This window comes from Phodopus roborovskii, unplaced genomic scaffold (assembly GCF_943737965.1).
Source record: "Phodopus roborovskii unplaced genomic scaffold, PHOROB, whole genome shotgun sequence".
NCBI lineage: Eukaryota > Metazoa > Chordata > Mammalia > Rodentia > Cricetidae > Phodopus > Phodopus roborovskii.
The window spans coordinates 22137973-22159889 of NW_026126469.1; the positions used below are offsets into that span (position 1 = coordinate 22137973).

Genomic DNA, 21917 nt, shown 5'->3' on the forward strand with positions numbered 1-21917 from the left:
GAAATATTTTCAAAGCTTGTGAGATGGCTTAGCCTAGGTGGGCCATCAAACTCCATAGGTGCACTATGATGTGTGCAACACCGCACACCCCACAAAAAATAAAACACATTGAACATTTTCAGAAATTTTGCATTCCATATTTAATACAAATTTATGCAAATATGTCATATTTCAGGCCACTGACCTGGAGGAGAGTCTTCAGTTTAGGAGCTAAAGAGTGGAATACAAATTGTGAAAATCCTGGAAGTGCAGTGGGGACAGGAGAATACTGGGGTTTGGGGGTTTGGTTTTCGTTGTTTTTCTGAGTCGGGGCTCACACTATGTTGCCCAAGTTGGTCTCGGTGGCCCAGGCTAAAGTGAACCTCACCACCCGTCTCAGCCTCCAAAGTACCTGGGATGCAGGCGTGCATCCCAACACTCAGGCTGTAGACTCATCGCCATTTATTATGCTTGTCTTTGATCCTTTCCCTGACTAGCTGGTATCTGAGAGTTAGACCTTTTCTTGTGAGCCTCTGTAGAGAGTCAAGTTTCTATCGGCTAGATCAGAAAGCAGCAAACACCTGCCGACTTCAAATCCTGCTTTTCAGTTCACTGCTCCACACATTCCCAATGTTATCAAACCCCTCCTTGCTCCAGGTTTTACCATCTTTGTTTTTGTTGCTCATTGCTTGGGTATTGTGGCTCTGCTCTGGTCCAGTATGCCTTTGGCAGTGAGTCTCACCCTTCCACTGGATGTGTTTTTAATTGTGGCTCTCCTAGGCAGGTCCCTTCTGTTTCCTCTGCTTCAGAAGTCTGCCCAAGCATTTCTGTTCCTGGAAGGCTTCTCAATAGGACCCCCACCCACTCTTACTTTCAGTCACTGTTCCCACACTGTGTACTGCACTTGCTAACTCTTCTCCTAGGTGACCTGGGCCAGACATCTTCCCTGGCCCTCCTAGTCTGGGCTTAAGACCCTGTATAATCCCTCCAATAATACTGTGGATCAGTAGTCTCTATCACTGTTGAAATGGTCCACAGGAAGACTGAATGAAGAACATGTTAGTTAAAATCGGAATCCATTAGACAAAGACTCAAGGCTACTGTACCTGTGTTTTGTTGTTTTGTTTTTTTAACTCTCATTCCCTGGAGGTGTGCCTCACAGTACCTGCCATAGTAATTGCAAAGTAAATAATTTATTGAATCATTGTTATAGAGAAGGCAGGAGATAAAGTTAACCCACATAGGAGGAATTCCTAAAGTCTATTAATAAGTTAATTCTGGTTTAAATATTTTTCAGAGCCCTAAAGGAAATTTCATCCAACTAGGAACCTCTCATCACCTTCTTCTTACTCCTTCAGTCTCACACAAAGAAGCATTTTTTTTTTTTTTTTTTTTTTTTTTTGAGGCTCTTTCTCTACATGCCCTGGAACTCTCTCTGTAGACCAGGCTGATCTTGAACTCACAAAGATCCACCTGCCTCCCAAGTGCTGGGACTAAAGGTGTGCACTGCCACCACACACAGCTGTGAAACACTTCTTAAGCCTGTCTTTAAAGCTGGCTCCTTAGAGACTTGAAGCAGTGAAGCCTTCCCTTTGTCTTTAATGGATCTTTTGTATTGGTTTTTACCCACTAAAGCAAGTTAGTTACTTCGAGTTTGCATGCTGTACCGTAATACAGGGGTCTCCATGCACTTCCAAGTTTGCATATAAACTCCAGAGTTTAAATACCACACAATGTCAATTGTCTATGCTCTAACATGCTAAGATGCCCTGCAAGCTGCCTACCAGAAATCGGTCCATGAGTTTGTACCAACACCTCTTATTTCTACTTACATAGCCTGTAAGTCTTCCCTCTGTATGGAACACCTCATACACAGGCAAATCATTTCACTGCAACTACAGTATGTTAAAATCCTGACCTATGAAGCTGGCTTAGTCCCATAATCTAAAGATGCAGATTGGCCTCCTTGATCCATTTTTGACCTGGCACATGATTTTTAGCTATATGGTTAAATTATCTGTCACCTTTAACCAACTTCTCCCAAACTTATTAGTGTAAAATATGCCCTTCTGTTTGGTCACAAGTCCTTCAGCCAACAATCTGGGCTCGGTTTAGCTACAGCTCTTGGGTTCTCACCTGGGATCACATACATGTCTGTGGTCATCTGGCAGTCAGATTGCTTCATCCATATGTGTGGCGGTTAGTGTGGGCTATGGAGCTGCCACCTGGCCCCTGAAAGCTGATTCTGCCTCTTTATATATTAGTCTGAGACAGCAGAAAATGCACATGTATCTATGGCCAATTTTTCAAGCCACCATGTTACATTTTCTGTTTACCAAGATCCAGAGAAGAAAAAGACCCCCAACTCTTGACTTGTTTTTATATAGCATCTCACTGTGTTGGCCAGGCTAGCCTTGAACTCAAAATCTTGCCTCAGCCTCCCAAGTGCTGGGTGGAAGCTGTATGCCACCATGCCCAGCTAAAGACTCTCTTGATGGAAGAAACAGTAGAGTCACACTCAAGGGGCACACAGAAACATGCGGAAGAATCTGGGCAATGTTTGTAATTTATTATAATAGTTTCTTTTTCACCCCTTCTTTATGCCTCCCCTCCCTTCCTTCCTTTTTCCTTCCTTCTTCTCCCTTCTTTCCTTCCTCCTTCCTTCCTTCCACACGTACTGTTCCCTTTGCCCAAGCCCTTTTTAACTCTTCTCCTAGGTGACCTGGGCCAGACATCTTCCCTGGCCCTCCTAGTCTGGGCTTAAGACCCTGTATAATCCCTCCAATAATACTGTGGATCAGTAGTCTCTATCACTGTTGAAATGGTCCACAAGAAGACTTCTCCTTCCTTCTTACTCTCTCCTTCCTTTCTTTTTCCTTCCTCTCTCCTTCCTTCTTTCCTTCCATTCTGAGATGCCCTGTATTAAGTTATGTGCCAGTGAATAGAGGAATAAAGAGGTAAGAGAAGGCCATTTAAATTCACATTTCAAGGTTAACCAGCAAAGAAAAACACTTCCATGTCCCTCTTCTGCATGCTGAAGCCCACTCTTCAGGCCTATACTGCATTCTGGTTTTGAAGCCAACCAAGCAAACAGTACCAATACTTTTTTTTTCTTTGCACTGACCTAAGCCTCTGTGGTCTTGTGTGTCTTGCACGTCTTATCTGTAGCCTGTACAGGTTCCATGTAAATGCTTTTGGTTTCCTTTCTCCCAGATTTTATTACAAAACATCCCAACTGCTTAGGTTAGGTGGACATATTCTAGTAGTGTCATTCATGTAGGGACTCTGGTCCTTTACCTTTTAGCTAGTGTCACAGCTCAATAATCTTTTACTGTCAGAAACCTCTAGCTGCAAAAGTTTAGCGCCTTTTTTTTTTTTTTTTGCCAACATGTAAGTTAGAATTTAACTTCTGGAAATCACCTAGTTTGATCCACTCAGCTGCTTTTCCTCCCTGTGCTGTTGTGTCTGAGTTTGTAATAATAAAACCCACTTTGTTTGCAAAAATTGTTTTTTGTGACAGCAAATGAGGTAATGTCTGTGGGAAAAACCTGGCACAGACAAGCCTCAGTGTATGTTTCCTTCCTGAACACCACCAGTCAACAAGTGACCAAGATGAAGGACGAGGGAGTCCAGGAGAAGACGGCTAGAGAGCAGTTGGCTCTCAGAGGACTAAAGGCATTTGGAAGCAAATGACTAAAGAATATATAAGCATACTAAACGTATTTTAAGGAATTAAGATAAACGACAGCAAACATCCGAGCTTGCTCTAAGTGCAACACTGAGGCTTTCAACAGTTCCAGCCCTGGGAGCTGAGCTCATCCTTGGGAGACACTGACAGGGAGATGGCGGGGCACATCCAGTCCTGGCCCCTTCTTCCTGCAGCTCTTGCACTTGGGTCAAAGCACATCATGTTTTTTCCATGGTCACTGAAGAGTGGCTCCACCCCTTCCTGGCTTGAGCCAGGACTGCAGAGAATTCTGTCACATCTGGCAGGTGCTAACTCCCACAGTTTCTTGGATAGGTTTGCAGTCTCCGCCCTTGGGAGAAGGCAAAAAAAAAAAAAAAAAAAAAGCTTCCTTAAAGAGGAACAAATAATTGGTCAATATTTACCTCCAGTGTCCAGTGAAAGGAACCAGTTCTCTGCAAATGCTCTCAGAAATGACCTGGGGTCAATTTAAAAAAAAAAAAAAAATTGTGCAAGAATTTTGATGTAAGTGCGTTGGACTTACTGCCCAGTGAGTCCGTTAAGCAACTCTGCCTTGAGTGACGTGCTGATCAAGCAGACATGATGAGCTGGTGAAAACAAAACTTCAGAGAGGTTTTAGAAGCGAGCAGAAGCGTTGGTGTCTCTTAAACTCCCCGGCCTGGGTTAAAATGACAGAGTTAAAGGTAAGAAACAATCTGGTTAGTTTTGGATTAAGATTGGAGAGTATACCCGTGGCGTCACTTAAACAGGAAAGTGTGCACTTAGCAGGTGTCAACTCCCAACACAAGAAAAAGAACAGGAAAGAGATGGAAAGAAGGGGAGAGAGGAGGGAAGAGCTAGAGTGGAGAGATCGCTAACAAGTTGACTGTGCCTTCTTCAGCAAGAATTTATGGAGTTTTCTGATTCCAGAGTTGAAAAAGACTCATGGGTGGGGGAATGTAGAGAAGGTTTAGTAGTTGCAAGCACTCGATGGTCTTCCAGAGGTCTTGAGTTCAGTTCCCAGAATCTGTGCAGCAGCTCACAACTCTAGTTCTAAAGGCTCTTGACACCTTCTTCTATCTAGCCTTTGTGGCCTCTATAGGCTCATGTGCCTACATGTACGCGCACACACACACACAAACACACACACACACACACACACACACACACACACACACACACACACCTACACTTGAAGGAGGCCTGACCTAAGGCCCTGTGTTCAGATGGTACATCGAGGTATTGGCGGGTATGATTGTGCTGAGGAAACACAGGAAAGGTAACAGAAGAAGTAATTGTACCCTTACCTTTGTTGATTTCTAATGTTGTCGCGTGGATCAGCGGGCATGTTGAAAATTCCCCTTCTAAATGGACACATGCATTTCTCTATGTGCGTCCTTCCCGGGTGCTTTCCATCATCCTTGTGTCTGAGCTGCTTCAGGCCAGCCAGTTCAATGTACTTAACCTGCTTAATCATTTTGGTGGCTGAGACTCAACTTTGAATAGTCCTTTTTTATTTAGTGTGCCTTTGAGAAGAATGAGTGGCCATGTGCTACTGGAGCTAGGGGTTTCAACTATGCATTAGTACTCTTCACAGTAAACCTTGGGCATAGGTGCCCTTTTTTCTATTTTAAACTAACAAGGAAAGCAGGGCTCATAGGGACTGAAGGACTCATCCAAGGTCCCTACTGGTAAATGATGGAGGCCACAACAGAACTTGGGTTTGTTGGAATTCAAATTTCAGGTCCCAAAAAGAGTGTTGGTAGCACCCGCTGGACTGGTGCCCTTGGATCAGGGAGAAGAGTATGTTCCCTGTGTAAAAATCTCTTGCCTAGTGTTCAGCTCACCACACAAAACCAGAACTAGAACGTTCAGTCCTGTGGGCTCGAGCTGAGTGGAACAGACTCCCCTGGTCTTTTCCTGGAATTCAGGGATTGAACACTGCCAGGAAGCTTTTCAATAAAATCTGGGATGGTAAATCAAGCAACTCTCTAATTAGCAGGCACCTTGAAGGCACTTAGTGCCTCAGCAAAGAGTTTTTCTTCTTCATCTTCACACCAGACTTAAGAGTTGGCTCTCATTCGGGGCTAGTTCATAGCATAACGGTTAATGTGGAAATTCCTGCAAGAAAGCTATTCCCAGGTGAAGTGATAAAGGACTAGGCCAAACGAATATCATGTGTGAAGATGCAAAACATGAAGAAAGAGCCATGTATCCCAGGAACCCAGTGTTTCAGCTAAGCTGGAGCTGCTGCATGAATAGGGGTGCCCAGGAGGAGACCCGTGTGCAGATCTGAACCAAAGAGGAGTGGGCATAGATAATGGGGACCATTATGCAGCAGAACAATTGAAGATGTGGAGGAAGGAGAGTCCATAAGAGTTTTGTTTTATGATGGAAATCCTATGAGGAAGCTCATGAAGGGAGGAAACATTTATAAATAAATCATATCTAAAGTCCTGTCCCACCGCTATATTTAAGCAACTTATTATGCAAAACATCACCACATGTAAATGGCAGGCTGTCCTTTGTTCTCAGTTTCAAAGACTTGCCCAGCCTGCTGTCTCATCTCCAGAAGGAAAGGTCATCTCCAGAGGTCAGGAATCTTAACACAGAGAGCCAAATTGAAGTGCACCCATCCCAATCAATAAACATTATAAAACCTAATTTAAAATGTTCCTCGTGTTTTTGCCATCATTTCAATGGCTGTGTCAACACAAAGCCTCAAATGAAATCATATTTACATAAAAGCACGACTAGAGTAAGAAAATTAAAGAGCTGAAATAATTCCATGAGGTGTAAGGTGGGCTACTACGCTCTTGACTATGTCGCCTTGGTCCTGCCATTTCTCAAATGCTGAGCTGGTTTCACGTGCAGACACTGGGCCCCATTAGCAGACACTTGACTCCATAGCTTTGGGTCTGAAATGACCTACAGTTTCCTATCGGGCTATACCAAATCACCATAGATTTGCAAGCTTAGGACCACACATGAATTCTAATGCACTTCTGCAGAGAGGTTATCTGAAATCAGTCCACCTGGGCCAACACCAAAGTGTCAGCATGATCGAGCTCCTCTGGAGACTCTGAAGAGGAATATTTCTCTGGCTTCAGTTTCTAGAAAGCCCACATTCCTTGGCTTGCAGCCCCTCCTTTATCTTCGAAGTGTATTACTCAGATCTCTGCTTTCTCAACAGGACACATGTGATTTCACTTAGAGTACCTCAAATAATGGGGAAACTCTCCATCTCCAAAACTGTTTACTTAATCAAATCCACAGAGCCTACCTGCTCACATTTCCAAATTCATTCACGAGTTTCCTTAGGGCAGCTGGAAAATGACCTCGGGCCATGGCTGAGGCAGCCAGAGGTTAGTGAGAGCTTCCTTAGGCTCCTTCCCAGACAGAGGATAGAGACCAGTGGAGACAGCAGGTAATAACAGAGGCCAGCATGAACAAGGCTGCCTCCACCAGGCTTTTACTGAGATGGGCATGAAAACTACAACTTGCTCCCATGACTTGAGAGTTGATAAACCTCTCCTCTCCTTCCTTAAGCCAGTCTGGGAAGACAGAATTAGCAGTGTTAGGATACCTTTGTCTTTTAGCTTTGCAGTTAAAGGTGGGTCTGTGCAGCCCCAAACTCAGGGAAGGTATTCGAGAGAAGAACCAGCTAACACCATCTCTAGCCATGAATTTACCTTTTAGCCTTTGTTTGCTTAACAGGAAGGAATAACCTGTTTTGACTGCCATGAATTTACCTCTTAGCTTTATAGCCAGTTTAAGCTCTGCACTGGTTCCCTTAGCCAGCATTTGTGAGCCCCAAATTGCTTCTCTGGTCCTTTTGTCTGTTCTGTTTCATTTTGTCTTTCGTTTCTTTCAGACTGGGTCTTGAGGAGCCCGGGCTGGCTTTGAACTCACTATGCAAAAAGGGATGACCTTGAACTCCCAATCTTCACCCACCTCTTGGAAGGGATCATAGGCTTGGTCACCACCTGAGGGTTCTGGTTCATCATTAACTAAGCCACACCAAGCCCTGTGAGGGCTGTGTGTCAAAGGGTCAGGGTTTCAAAGTCCTACACTATTTAAAAGCCCACCTCTTAGTTTCAGGCATTAAGAAAATAAACACAACATTCCAGACTGTTATTCAGCCTGCAGCAGCAACCTGCATGTTTTCCTATCAACCTAGATTCTATGATTCCATGAAAGTTAGCCAGGAGAATGAATCCTGCTATAGCGAGAAAAAAAAAGAAAAAGGAAAGAAATAAAGGAAAGAAAAGAAAGCCCAGGTCTCTGTCTCCCCAGATTTGTCTCCATTTCTATAGCACCCACTAAAGGAAACAAGGTACACCATCTGCTCCTCACATCAGGTGTTACCCAGAATTTGACTTAGAAGTACCCCTAAAAATGATTCTGACAAGTAAATCATATGCTGGGGACCAGGTGAGAATTGAAAAGCTGGATGCCTGTGAGCTGCCAAAGAAGTCACTGTACCCAAGTCGCGTGGGCCCCAGAAATGTATTCTTTCATTTAACAAGCGTGCATATAATTCTCTTGGAAAGAAAGAAAAGCATATTTTTTATATAGCATCCCATTATTCCGAAATCTGAGCTGAAAGAAACATAAACACACTCGCTTAATGTCAGGTTTTTATTTCATTTTTTGCAGAAGGTACATCTTTACATAATCCCAGAGGCAGCTGGACTTGGAGCACTTGGGTTTTCATAGCTGATAAAAGCAGAGTTCAGAGTCTGTCCTTGGCCTCAAAGCCTGAAGACAGCAGCTGCAAAACACAGCTCCCTCCATTGCAAAGCCTTCGGTGGAAAAAAAAAAAATCTAACAAATGCCTCTGTAATTTTGCTCCTGGAAGGTTAGGAAAACAAGCAGCCAAGGGTGATTCAGCTTTCACCTGCTTCTTAAGCCAGTGCACTTGCATGAGGTGGGACAAAAAGATTAAAAAAAAAAAAATGCTACCTCCCTCCTCCCTTCCTGCCTCTTTCCTTTTCCCTCAGAGCTCTGGGTGGCTTCCTCCCAAACCAACAGCTGTTCTTTCTGTGTTCTTTCCCTTTTTCCTTGGAGCAGAGCCTTGAGCAAATGCTTCACAGTTGCTAAGTCCTGTTCCCCTTGTTCAGAATGGACCTATAAACTCAGTTATAAAGACCAAGGACGGTTAATCAGTAAATCCACCCCTATCTGCCAGAAAGCTCGGCTGGACAGGGCAGCTCTCACTCAATCCTCCCCTCCTCCCTGCAGATAGGAACAATGACACAGCCCAACAAAGAGAGGCCACTGTCATCCTCAGTGGCTTCTGTCACAGGCTGATCTACAATTCTGTTTCACAGAATTGAAGATAATTGGAGGTCATTACTGACTCTCAGCAGCTCAAATTCAGTCCTGTTGGTGGTGAGCATGAGGTTCATTTTGAGAGAAGAAAATTGTTATTCCATGGAGGTTTGGGATAGTGGATAGTCTCTGCCATTACCCCAAAGCTGTAATTCCAAACTGCATGAAGCTTGGAACAAATCTCATTAAAATAGAACTTGGTTGGAGGAGGGGGGGATTCTGATAAATTTTCAGAGATTTTTAAAATATCGTGGGGGTTGAAAAGCATAGCTCAGGGGCAAAGCACATATGTGTGAGGCCTCAAGTTCAATCCCCAGCAGCAGCCCCCCTTCTGCCCCACCCCACAAAAAAAAACTGTGTCTGAAGGCAAATGAATAATTTCACTTCCATTGCTTTCTAGGTCATAACATTTCACATTTCATATTCCTTCCAAATATAGACACTGCTGGCCTGATCATCGCTCACACATCCAGCGTGTTACATCTAGCTTCATTCTTCCTGGAGCTGCCAAGAACTTTGAAGGGCCTACCCTCCACCCACATCACATCCTTCTTATATCTCTTAAAGAACTGTGCTCAGATGGTGACATTTCACTCACCCAGTAAGGCTGCACTCTCCTTATCCTAGGCTAAAATCAACTCATGTTTGAGTTACAGCAAAGGGAGTTCAAATCCCACTCACCACGGCAAGCATGCACTCTGAGGACTGGGTGCTTACTGAAATAGCTTCCATGGGTTAAGACACAAAGGTACACAGAAATAAATAAAACTGGCATAGTCCCAACCTTCAGGAAATATGGAACAGCAAAGATGCCAGACAGTGACAGGCCTACACCCAAAGTCGGGTGCACTAACCATTGCAAGAGTAAGTCTTGCTCACAATGGATAAGAAGTAACTGAGCCAAGATGTTGCAGAATTTGCTGCTCTTACTCAAGTTGCCTGAAGGATCATAAGCAAAATTTCATGCAACCATTTCATAAATAAATTTCTAGAGAGGGGAATTAAGTTGTTTCAGAGAGCTAATGGATTTCCAACGTAGATAACTAAAGGCTGGGGTAGCTGATGCTCTCCTGCATAGGGCCACCAGCGCTCTCACAGTGTGTGGACCAGCATATGACTATATCAATGCTGCACTCATTTTCCAAGAAACAGAATTGAATTTGTTCAAACCATTAGTTACTTGGTCCTAGTTCAGCTGTCTGTGGATAACTGAGATATTCTTTGACAATCAGTATTTATTGACTTTACCAATTACCATCAATAAAGCAGTCTTTACCATTGGGGGTACAAATTTCAGGGGACCCCTGTAAGTTTCCTTGTTAAGAAACTTATTCCCCCCTCTGTGTTATGAACCTAAGAGATGTCAATCATAGTAGGCTTGTTGCATTGTTATGAAAAGATTTTGGGCTGGAACATCTCCTAAAAGCCATTCAGTCTTTAACCCTTCTTTCCTTGTATCCATGTGGAGCAAATACACAACCTACACACACACACACACACACACACACACACACACACACACACACACACACGGTGACCAAGGTGATATTGGCTCCTATGAAAGGAATGTTCTAACAAACATCTTCCCAGATTGGAATTTTGATTTCCTGTAGTTTGTTTGTTTGTTTGTTTGTTTGTTTGTTTGTTTTAGGGTATGCAGGGGGAAAGAAGTTGCAATGTAGAGCCAGAAAGTTCCTGCTGGTTTGGAGTTGAAATGATGCCTGAGCCATCTCCCTCCCAAGAATTTCCAGAGAGAACCAAAATTAAAGAGCTTATTCTTGAAATGGGATCATGAAAAGCAAGCTTATAAAAAATCAGTCAAGAATGGTTAAGGACAGAAAAGTCTATACAATACCCAGTATTTCTCTCTGATCAACTGCAAATATTTAAAATGCACAAACACATAGTGTATTTCCTAAAAGGCTCACCAGCCAAGACAGAGCAGATATTACATGCAGAGCATCATAGACAACACATGCCCTTGTAGCTATTCTTGCCTTTGTAGAATGGCAATGCTGTAAAATGCTCTTTGAATCCTATTAAAGGCTGGGAATATGGCTCAGCAGGTGGATCATTTGCAGCTCAAGAGTTATGAGCAGAGTATGGATCCTCACTTATGAGAGGCAGAGTACATGGGTCCTGGAGCAAACTGTCCAGCCTCCAGCTCAGAGAGAGCCGCTACCTCAGTAAACAAGACACTCAACCTCAGCTGTGGTCTTCCACGTGCACACATATATTTACCCACATGCATGCAAACACGTGCACACACACAAGTATGTCCCAGTAACAATGAAATTTGTGTCTTTGTCACATGTAGTACATTTCTGGATTTGGGAACGAGTGTGCTTCAGAGGACCCTCGCTGCCCGGGTTCCTTGCCAGAAGGACAGGTAAGAGTGAAAGGGATATTTGGAGAACTCCAAACTGTAGACTTAGAGGACAAGCCTGTAGGCCCAGTAGCTCCACCCAACACAGCTCTTCTGATAGTTTGAAAACTGTCCCGTTTCCAAGATCATTAGGACAATGGTGTTACAGCATAATAGCAACAAAAACATTAAAACTGGATTTAAATTGGTGATTATCTACAGCAAAGGACCCAACCCAAATTAATGAGATTAACTACAGGACTTCCAGGATATACCCCAAAGTTCAAGGTTGGAGGAGCTTCCTGGGAGCCCTTTGAAGTACATCAGATGCAGCCATGATGAGAAAATAAGTTGCCTGAGAAATGTGTGCACAAAGATGTCTTCACCAATGCTGGCTATAGTAACAAAACATTGCAAACAGGTTTATTTAAAAAAAAACTTTTTGGTGGCTATTTAATGGTATATAAAGTACTGATAGATTGGGCTTAGTGGCACACCCCCAAAATTCTCATAAAGAAAGAAATGCTCATGACACAGTGTGTCTTTTTCAAAAGAAAAATTCCTATTATGGGCTTATATGTCTCATAAGATCCTCATTCGGAGGCAAAAACAGAAAGAAATCTACAAACATTAATACTGGTTTGCTTTGGTTGGTGATATAATGGGTCATCATATATGTTATGAATTTTCCACAATAAGCTTGCATCACTCCTGTCATTGGGGGGAGTCACAAAGATATTCCAAGTACACATGGGTGGGTGATAGCAATGTACAGTGGCCCAGAGTCTTCCCGGATCCAGAGACCAGCATCTCTCCCCACTGAACAGGTTGGTGGGAAAGTAGGATGCTTTGGGTAGTAGAATGATGCTGTGTGCTGTCTCTTTGTTTTAGAATAATCCTCAAGTATGCCCCTACAATCTCTACGCAGAGCAGCTCTCGGGATCAGCCTTCACTTGTCCACGGAGCACCAATAAGAGAAGGTACGCGCCAAGATCAATTCTGTGGGACCTATATCCCAGCCACAGTCTCCCTGAGGTCCTCCTTACACACTGCATTCTGGATCACATCAGGAACATCTAGGCTTGTTTCCAGTGAGTGACTGGCAGAAGAAAACTTGGAGACAGCTGTACAGATGCAAAATAGCACACAAATTCAGTCCCATTACAAAGTCTCACTAGAATTCCACAAGAAACGTAGGTCACGTTTTGACTTTCCTCTAAGGATTGTATAGTTTCAAACTACAGTCAGAGAAGATTCAGACATCTTTCTCGGCTAACTGGAAGCAATTTGGTCTTTGCTCGAAAACCGATACTCCAAACTGAAGTGCTTGAAAGGTCATGCATTATGGCCCCATGTGATTTGAATTAATAGGGTTTTCCCCTCCTTGGAATTTGCCTTTCCTGGGATCTAGCACATTCATTAGCACAGTATGGCATGTTCTGTGCTCACTCTGATCCTAGTTACCTCAGTGAACTTGCTCTCTAATCAACTTCTATGGAGCAGGCTGGATGCTGACGCTGAAGACCCAGGAGGCCACCAAGTGTTGTGATTTGAAGTCATTGTATTTAATTGTAAGAATTTCAGGTCCTGTGTGTGAAAAGAATGATGTTGCTAACTTTGGAAATTTGAAGTAGGGTTGGAGTGGTCTTATACTGCCTAGAGAGAGGGAGGAAGTAGATTTATCTCCACTGAGTCCTCCCAAGAAGCAGATGGGCCAGTGTGTACAATGGCACCAAAAGCCACATGCATGGTAAATATCTCGCCTCCCTCATGAGTCAAGTTCACGCTGTAGGCAGGCCCCCTGTGGTCAAGTCCTTGCTCCCACTTCTACTGTTGAACTGTTTTGAACAAGACTTCTCCCTCTCACATCCTAGTCTACATTTGTACATTGGATCCTGAGATCCATTGGATCCTAATTTAGGTGAAGGGATAGACTCTTATATTTGTCAAAAATCAAGGATTAAGCTGGGCATGGTAGTGAACACCTGTAATCCCAGGACTTGGAAGGCTGAAGTGGAAGAATCAGAAATTTGAGGCCAACCTGAACTACATACCCTGCCTCAAAAACCCCAAGCCAACCAAGCAAACAAAACACAATACAAAAGCACAAGTACTCAGAGGTTATTTCTATTGTTATTTGGCTATCTCTTCCTCTAGACAAGATAAACTAATCCACAAACAATCCTTATCTGTACTAATTTATGACAGCCTGGCCTCCCCTGGACTGTGTTCTTGACTTCATGGTCTATCTCCACAGGGCCACCCACACAGCCTCCAGAAATTGCTGCCTGCCCCCATTATTCAGCAGTATCTTCAGCCAGCAGGAGCTGAGCTCTGTTCCAGGAGGCTGAAAAGGAGCTCTTGGCATTTCATTAAGGAGCTGGCAACATTCCCTGCATCAGAATTAAATCTGTCCAGGGCAACGTAGTGTACCCTGGGGAGTTTTCTAAACTCAGCTGAAAAATAAGGGACACTAGGCATGGCTCACCCATCTGCTTAGCACTTTCCCAAGGTATGCACAAGAAATGTTTGAAAACACTCAAACCTCCAGCAGGAAACTATGTCCCTCCCCATCTATGGATGGGTTGGCTTGACATTCTCAGGTAGTCAATATTCACTTAAACCCCAAACTATTAGAAACACCAAAACTACTAGAGGTTCCCTCTATCTCTCTGGAAAGCAAATGGGTAAAGTTTAAATTATGGTTAAAAACCAGATGATTGAGAGCAGTTCAATAATCATCCAGTAAGTGGATGCCTAGGTGAACTTGTAGTCCTCACCACAACCTTAGGAACTAAAGATAAAGAGGGTAGGATCCAAGAAGTTGAATCATACCATCAGGGCTAAGACATACACATGTGCTCAGCCCCACAGACTCCTGGGAGTTGGAAAGTTTTTGTGAGTCTAGGCCGGAAGTCAACGAGAGCTGGGGGCAGGAGCGGGACAAACTTAGTCCATTTATGGCTCAGGTGCTCAGTGACTGGACAGGCAACCCCACTCTTGAGTTTGGACTGTCCTGGAGCCTGTTGAGAACAACAGGTCTTCCACTGTCACAGAAGGGTCCTTCTCCCTCCTTACCCTGTCATCCCCTGGAAAGACTTAGTGTGACAGTGTCCCTCTCATCTTCAACAGTCCCTCAGTAGACTCTTTCCCCTTCCTTGAGTCAGATCCAATCCTGGAGAAGAGACCAGCTCAGGCCTTGACATACACAGACAGCAAAACTTAGTAATGAAAAAGAAAGCCAAACAAAACCATAAAGATATGATATTGAAGCATGGACATATGCTTTTATAACTACATAGTAGAGAAGTGAAAATACTAAAACTTCTCATGACTAATGCCAAAAAGACCAAGTAAAATCAACACAGGACTCTGCAAGCAATTCCTAGAAAAATTACAAAGAACTGATAAGTAAGCAAAACTTACATTCAACCTTATTCTAAATAAAGGACTCATTAAAAAAATAAGGTATTATATTTCACTTTTAAGAGTAGAGTCATTGAAGCTTGACAGATGGCTTAGTGGGTAAAAGCATTTGACCTGAGTTCAAATCCCCAGCACCTACATAGAAAGCCAGTGGAGCTGCTCCCACCTATAACTTCAGAGCTGTAGAGCATAGAGACAGGAGGGTTGCCAGCTGCCAGCCTAGCTCCAGGTTAGTGAGAGACCCTGTCTCAAGGGAATAAGAAGACGACTTATAGAGCAAGATGACAAAGTCCTACTCTGGCCTCTGAATGTACACAAGTATGTGTACGTGTGCACACACACACACATGCCCACACATCACACATATACACCATACTCACTCACACGCTCACACACACACACACACACACACACACATATGTATATATATGTATATATGTATATATATGTATATATGTATATATATTTCTACTAAGTGCAATTATAATAATATGCCAGACTGGGGAAGATATGGGGCTATGTTCCCACCTGTATCATTAGTGTGAGAAGACAGTAGTCCTACAATTTGTTGTTTTTCCTTATATATGCATTGGAGATATCCAAGGAAATATGCAAGAGAAGCATTAAGCTCTGCACCTCTAAGGACTATCCATGAAAAAGGTTGGAGTAGGAACCCTAGGAAGTTTTGAATGTGTGGAATCATTTCACCATTGTCATAAATCACTTTGTGATTTTAAAGGGCAAAGCTATTCTCTAAGAAATAATGAAGGCATTCCCCATATTCTCTCAGGCTATCTAGAATTGTTGTCCTCACTTGGAAAGCAAGAATTAACATCTTAGGATGCTTTCCTGTGGATATCCATGTACATATTCCTCATGGTGCTTCCTTTTCCCTTATAGTTGTTGGGAAAGGCAATGCTTCATTGCTTGGGCAGTATGAGAATAGGAAGGAACCAGAGCCTCAACCTGAAGAGCATGGGTTGTCATTAGAAGAAGTGGAGAAACCAGAGTTACTGGCAGGAGATGGCTATTGAGAAGTGATGAGTCATTGCTTCTCACATCAAAGCCCATATGATTGCTGGCTGAGTGTCTTCTTGATGGCACCTCCAGAGCCAGTCTGTGACCCTCAGAACATTACCGAAAGCTGTGTCTTTCTGTTTTTCTTGTTTCCCTTAGCTGGCTGTATAGGATTCTCCCTTCAGTTTCTCACAAGCCCTTTGAGTCCATTGACCAAGGCCACCTGACTCACAACTGGGATGAAGTTGGCCCTGATCCTAACCAGGTAACCTGGCCCCATGAACTGAAACACACCATGTATCCAAAGCCTTGAACAGAAATGCTCAAATCCGGGCTCAAGTCATGGAAAGTTAGAGTGCTTTTTGAAGCAAGTGCTGGCATTTCTGTTTGTGACTCGTATTCCAGTGGGGATCTTGAAATGGATTGTGTGTGTGTGTGTGTGTGTGTGTGTGTGTGTGTGTGTGTGTGTGTGTAAACCAAGGGAAGTAAGCATTTCTTTTTGGTGTAATGCCATGTAGATAGGCAGGGGCATGGTTCAGACCTAGGTTGGTCAAAATACCTGTACACCCGTAGGTTTTTATTCTTAACCCCCACTTATCACAGAACATAAGGAACACCTTCAATACTGACATCCTTAAAGAGATACTTCTGAAATCTGGAATAGAGATGAGAGGATTGCTGTGAAGGATTCTTTAAGTCTTGTGTTGACAGACAGTTGTCACAATCTCTTCCACCTCAGGTACATTTTTTTTTTCCTCTGAAGTTTCCTCTGATGATCAGCATCATCCATGTTCTCAGCTTGTAGCAGTGACCCATCACTATAACTGGCAGAACTCTTTAAAGAAAGGAATTCTGAGGCAATCCCTTTGTCTCTGCATCTAGGGACCTGTCTCTGCTCCCTGGTGTGATGCATCCTGCAGAGAAAAACAGGCCTGGGTTTGCATCCCTGCAACACTGCCCTTGAGCCAGATGCTTCACTTCTAGAATGTGATGACAACACTGGCCCTGTGGTATTGTGGTGAAGATTACACAGGAGAGAGTATGTGTGAATGTGTTTGCCTGGTGCCTGACAGGTAATAGGCAAGAACCATGACTCTGATAAAGCCATCCTGATGCAGTCACTTACAGGCTGTGACAGTCCCTGTAAGCCTCAGAATTTATATTAAGGTCAATTCAGCTCTTAGAAGGTTTTGTTTTTCATTCTGAGGACTCTTTCTCACATCTTGTTTCTCCTTTTTGATCCATGAGATTTCATCGATTCCTGAAATTATCTGCAAAGGTTCTTCCCCTATATGCTTAGGGTTTGTTTTGTAAGGCAAAAGCCGGAAAATATTAGTCATTGTGTTTCCTGCCTTGCTGTGTATCTTGCCATGATTACAGGAACTCAGGGGACTGAGTAGTTTGAAGGTTACATATTCTCTCTGGCAAGGACAGAAATGGAAGTGATTGGAGTGGACAAAATGTATCTTAAAATATTGTCTACTTCAGGCATTTTTAAACTGGGATAGCTTTTCTAAATAATTGACCTTTAATCTTGTGTGACTTTCTCTTTTTTGCTACTGAGGAGTGAACTTAGGAGTTCATGTATGTTAGGAAAGCGTCCCAACACTAAGTTGCCTAGGGTGGCCTTGAACTCACTGTGCAGCCTGAGCACATCTTGAACTCGGGATCTTCTGTATCAGCCTGCTGAGTAGCTAGAACTGAGGGCCTGTGCCATAAGCCTGGCTTTGGGGTAGTTTAATGGTTTAGCAGATACCTCCCTGGTCCCCTACTGTGCATCCCCCTTTCAGCATAGTGGGAAACAGTCAGCCCCTGCTTCAGCTCTAACCCAAACTCCACAAGTTCAGTCCCCACATGAATAGGACCTTAGGGTTCCAATTCCTGCTCCATTCTCCTTAAGTGGGACAGACTCTTGTGAAGCACACAATTCAAACACACACACACACACACACACACACACACACACACACACACACCATCCTGCCTTTACCTGATCCTCCTTAACTCAATCATTCTTTCTCCCCTCATCTCTAATATTTAGAAATTAGCATGGTTGGGGCTGGAGAGATGGCTCAAGGGTTAAGAGCACTAACTGGCCTTCCTGAGTATGTGGGTTCAATTCCCAGCAACCACATGGTGACTCACAACCACCTGTAATGAGATCTGGTGCCCTCTTCTGGCCTGCAGGGACACATGCAGGCAAAACACTGTATATACAGAACAATAAACGAACAAACAAATAAATAAAAATGAGCATGGCAAAACATCCTCACTTTACCATCTTCCACTTCTCTCAGAAGAGGTCATCCAATCTGTGCTCAATCTCTGAGTTCCTGTTTGACATGGGCAAAGTGAAGACATGAGCCAGCACAGAGAGGTCAGGAGAAAGGGAAGCAAGTACGTTAGCATTTGTGTGGAGGAGGGAGTCGTGGCAGAGTGGTTACCTAACAACCAACAGGTTCCAATGCTTAGAAGCCATCATCACAAGGTGCCAGAGTGTGAGATGTGGGGCTTCAGTGTGGACAAAGAGTCCATCATGTAGATAAACTCTCCCAGGTAACCTCAGGGTGCTACACTCAGGACAATACATGACGACTGTCTGGGTTGGGTCACGCCAATGACTTTTAGTTTCTTCTTTCTCCACGGTTAACCTTTCCTTTGGTGCGACTGCTAGGCACAAGACAATTCCACTGTTTGTGAAAAGATGTTTTCTGTCAGATAAGGGCAGCAGACCTGAGTCTAACCTTAACTCCAAGACGGCTTCTTCATCTCAGCGGCTTCTTCATCTCAGCGTGCCCATGTGTCACTTTGGGGCTTTCTCTTCCTGAGCCTCTAGAGTTAAATTTCAAAATCTCTGAGTTCTCTCCCAGAGTTACCCGTCTGCTTAGCAACAGGACTCTATTTTCACCAGAAAAATAGGAAGCGTGGCACCTATGTGTTTTATAAATGCCAGTGTGGGGCTTATTATATGACAGCGTGGGAGGCTTGAGAGGGCATTTGGACCACAGAGAGTTTTCTAACTCCTTATTCAGGTAGCACAGGAAATCCTCAATTATATTTCCGACAGTTCCCTCTAATAGAGACAAATCTCCTGTCACACAAAGGAAAAAGTGGCTGTGAAATGACCAAACATGAAGAAAATTAAGCACAAACAAAAATCATCTCTGAAAAAAAATCCCTTTAAAAGCCCATAAAGTATAGGATATATGGCCCTGTGCATGCTAGCCACAAAAGGAAATTCCTCTGTAAACTAAAGCGAGAACAACTGAGCTTGACTAAATGAAGGCTTACAGGGCAAGTTTCTTGGGCAGATTGGAGGGATGTGTCAATGGAGATCACAGTCACATTACTCATGTTAAACGGGGTGGGCCAGACCCTCCAGTGTCCTTGCCCATGCACATCATTCCTAGCATTGCCTCAACATCCAGACTTAAGTGCATCCCTGTAGTCACAGTCTTGTCCGTAGTTAGTGTGAGCAACAGTGAAACCATTTCTTCTGTCATATAGTTTTCTTAGGGGCAGGGTGGGTTTTAAATCTAACCTTAAAGAAAAACATAACAAAATCTTCTGCAAGCTTGGGGCATAAGGTCCTTGAGGGCAGGCTTTTATTGCCTGTTGTTTCCATGACTACTGAAATGCACTTTGTTTCATGTGATTACATCGCTTCTTAAGGTCATTTCAAGGTACCGGTTTCATGTCATAGAATCTGTAAAACTGCAAGCGTTGAGACCAACATATCTCTGCAATAAAATGTTTACTGGTCCATAACAGCCATAAGAGGAGAGACAAGGTTCTGGCACAAGTTCCCCATAGTCACCTACAGCCTGTGTAGTGGTTAGCAGATGTCTGTCAACCCAGAGCTAAGGGTGTTCTTTAACAAACACAGGGGAAGAATGCAGTCCTTGAGGAGAGTTGTGGTCAAATCTGGACTGGTTGAGGTTACAACAATTAATAAGAAATACAGGGTGGCTCTTGTCATCACTGTGATTAAAGTCACAGTCTCACTATAAACTGATATTTTATTGGTTTTGAATTAAATTCTGATTAACTTCTATCTCTTACAACTTTGGCCTCTGTCATTAAATCTGGGACATATCAGAATTATAAAATTAACCTTAGGTCAATAGAATTCTTCCAGCTCGCTTCTCTTTCTCTCCGCACCTACTCACTCAGTGTGTGTGTGTGTGTGTGTGTGTGTGTGTGTGTTTCTCTCAGAAAGGTTTCAAACTCATGGTCCCCCTGTCCCTGCCTCTCAGCTGCTAAGAGTATAGGCAGGTGCCACCGCACCCAGCCTTGCCTTCTTGTCCAAGTATCTAACTTCTAAAACCTCAAATGCTATAAGGATTAACGTAGAAAGTGGAACCCTCTCACCCCAGGCAAGAGTCACATAGATTTCAGTTGTATATGCTAAATTATTATCTCACAACTAGTTAACATTTTGCAAAGAAGTTCCTGGCACTGTGTTTAAAAGTTAGAGTCAATGGCAAGAAACCAACACAGCTGTGTTGGAATTGGCAGCTGCTTCCTAGTCAACGAGCCCTCATTCCCTGACTACCCGCTTTCCTGTGTTTTCCATTCTAACACTGAGTTGTGTTTTTTCTTTTTTGTTTTGTTCTGGAACTCACCATATAGACCAGGGTAGCCTCGAACTCAGAGATCTTCCTGTCTCTGCCCCCTGAGTGCTGGGATTAAAGGTGTACAGCATCACACCTGGCTTGACATTGTGTTTCTTCTCAAACTTGTTGCATTATCCTCGCTTTGAATTCCTTCAACACTTTGTATATGACAATGACCAAATAGCATTCTCCCCGCTGTCTCCTCTGCTCATATACTGAGAGAGGTGCGCCTCAAAACTCGTCAGTCCCTTAATGTGATAGAAATAGCAGCTATCTTCTTGACCTGTGATGGGTGTCACCTGCCATCTGCTTCCCTTGCCTGATAGACACTGGCTATTCTTGTACATATCTACCCTTTTGTCTTCATTTACTCCCTGACAAGTTAATCTCTCTTTCCAATTTTATGCTTCATTAATTAACCACAGCATTCTGCATTCATCACTTCCCCCTTCATAACCTTTTCCAAATATGTACTCCAGGCTCTCATGAAGGAAGTTTGAGAAAATTCTATTTAGGCTCCTATCTGACAGGCCTTCCTGGCGGGAGCCTGTGAGATAGGTATGCCTTTACCTGTCAAAGCCCAATTTTTAATACATCAGTAACTTTACCTACTACCCACATGAAAGATCTCCGACACTGTGAAGAATCAAGACTTGCTTAATAAATCCTCTGATCTAACCTTCAGTCCTACAGAGGTCGCCACATCCCATAGGCTGTGGTGACTATTTTTCTTGATGCCTTCCCAGAAGCCTGGTAACTATCCCACCACAGCCTTCATCTTCTGTAGTTTATATCTGATCCTGCATCTGAGAATTAATGGGAACTCTTAAGTGTTTTTACATTCAGCCTTCAGAGGTTCGCTCAGTCCATTAATATCTCATATTAAAAAGTATGCCAAATTCTACTTACTGTGTCTCTCCCCCTAACTTGTGAAATCTCAGAATTTAATGAACAAATCTAAATCCAATTCAAGTTCACAGATTCCAACTCGCATCCCGAGTCAGCAATCCTTTTTAGACACCAGTCTTCCAAAGTTTATTTTCCTAACTTTTGACTGTTGGATAATAAAACCCTCAACACAGTTAAAGCCTCAACTATGAAAATTACCACTTGGTTTTCAACTAGGATGATCTGGACCATGTGGGAATTATTTCTGAATTAACTAAAGGTCATAGAATTCCTTCTGTCCCAGACATGCAACCTATTAAAAATGCTGCCAAACAATACATCCTTCCAGAATATTTGCCAAACAATACATCCTTCCAGAATATTTGCTGTCAAACTTGTCCAACTCTCCAGGTCTTACCATATTGACAGTCTCTTTCCTCCAAAATACCTTGGGCTTTCCTGCCTTCTTTATCTAACTCTCTCTTTACAATCAGCAGCTGCTGCCTCCTCTCCCTTGCCACATCCCCTTTTCCTCTTTGCAGAGTGAACCTGGTCTCATACTAAAGAGGCACTCTACTCCAAGTCCTGACAGACATCTATGTAAGTC

At 43.3% G+C, this 21917-nt stretch overlaps 1 protein-coding gene across 1 annotated transcript in view; it reads left to right on the plus strand.

The window, feature by feature from the left end:
* Positions 1 to 4222: 4222 nt before the first annotated feature.
* Hgd (homogentisate 1,2-dioxygenase) overlaps positions 4223 to 21917 on the plus strand; it is a 46960-nt gene continuing 29265 nt past the window's right edge. The window contains exons 1-4 of the mRNA XM_051191454.1: positions 4223 to 4368; positions 11316 to 11387; positions 12255 to 12343; positions 15966 to 16071. Coding sequence (XP_051047411.1) covers positions 4354 to 4368; positions 11316 to 11387; positions 12255 to 12343; positions 15966 to 16071 — 282 coding nt within the window. The 5' untranslated portion in view covers positions 4223 to 4353. The remainder of the gene's footprint in view (positions 4369 to 11315; positions 11388 to 12254; positions 12344 to 15965; positions 16072 to 21917) is intronic.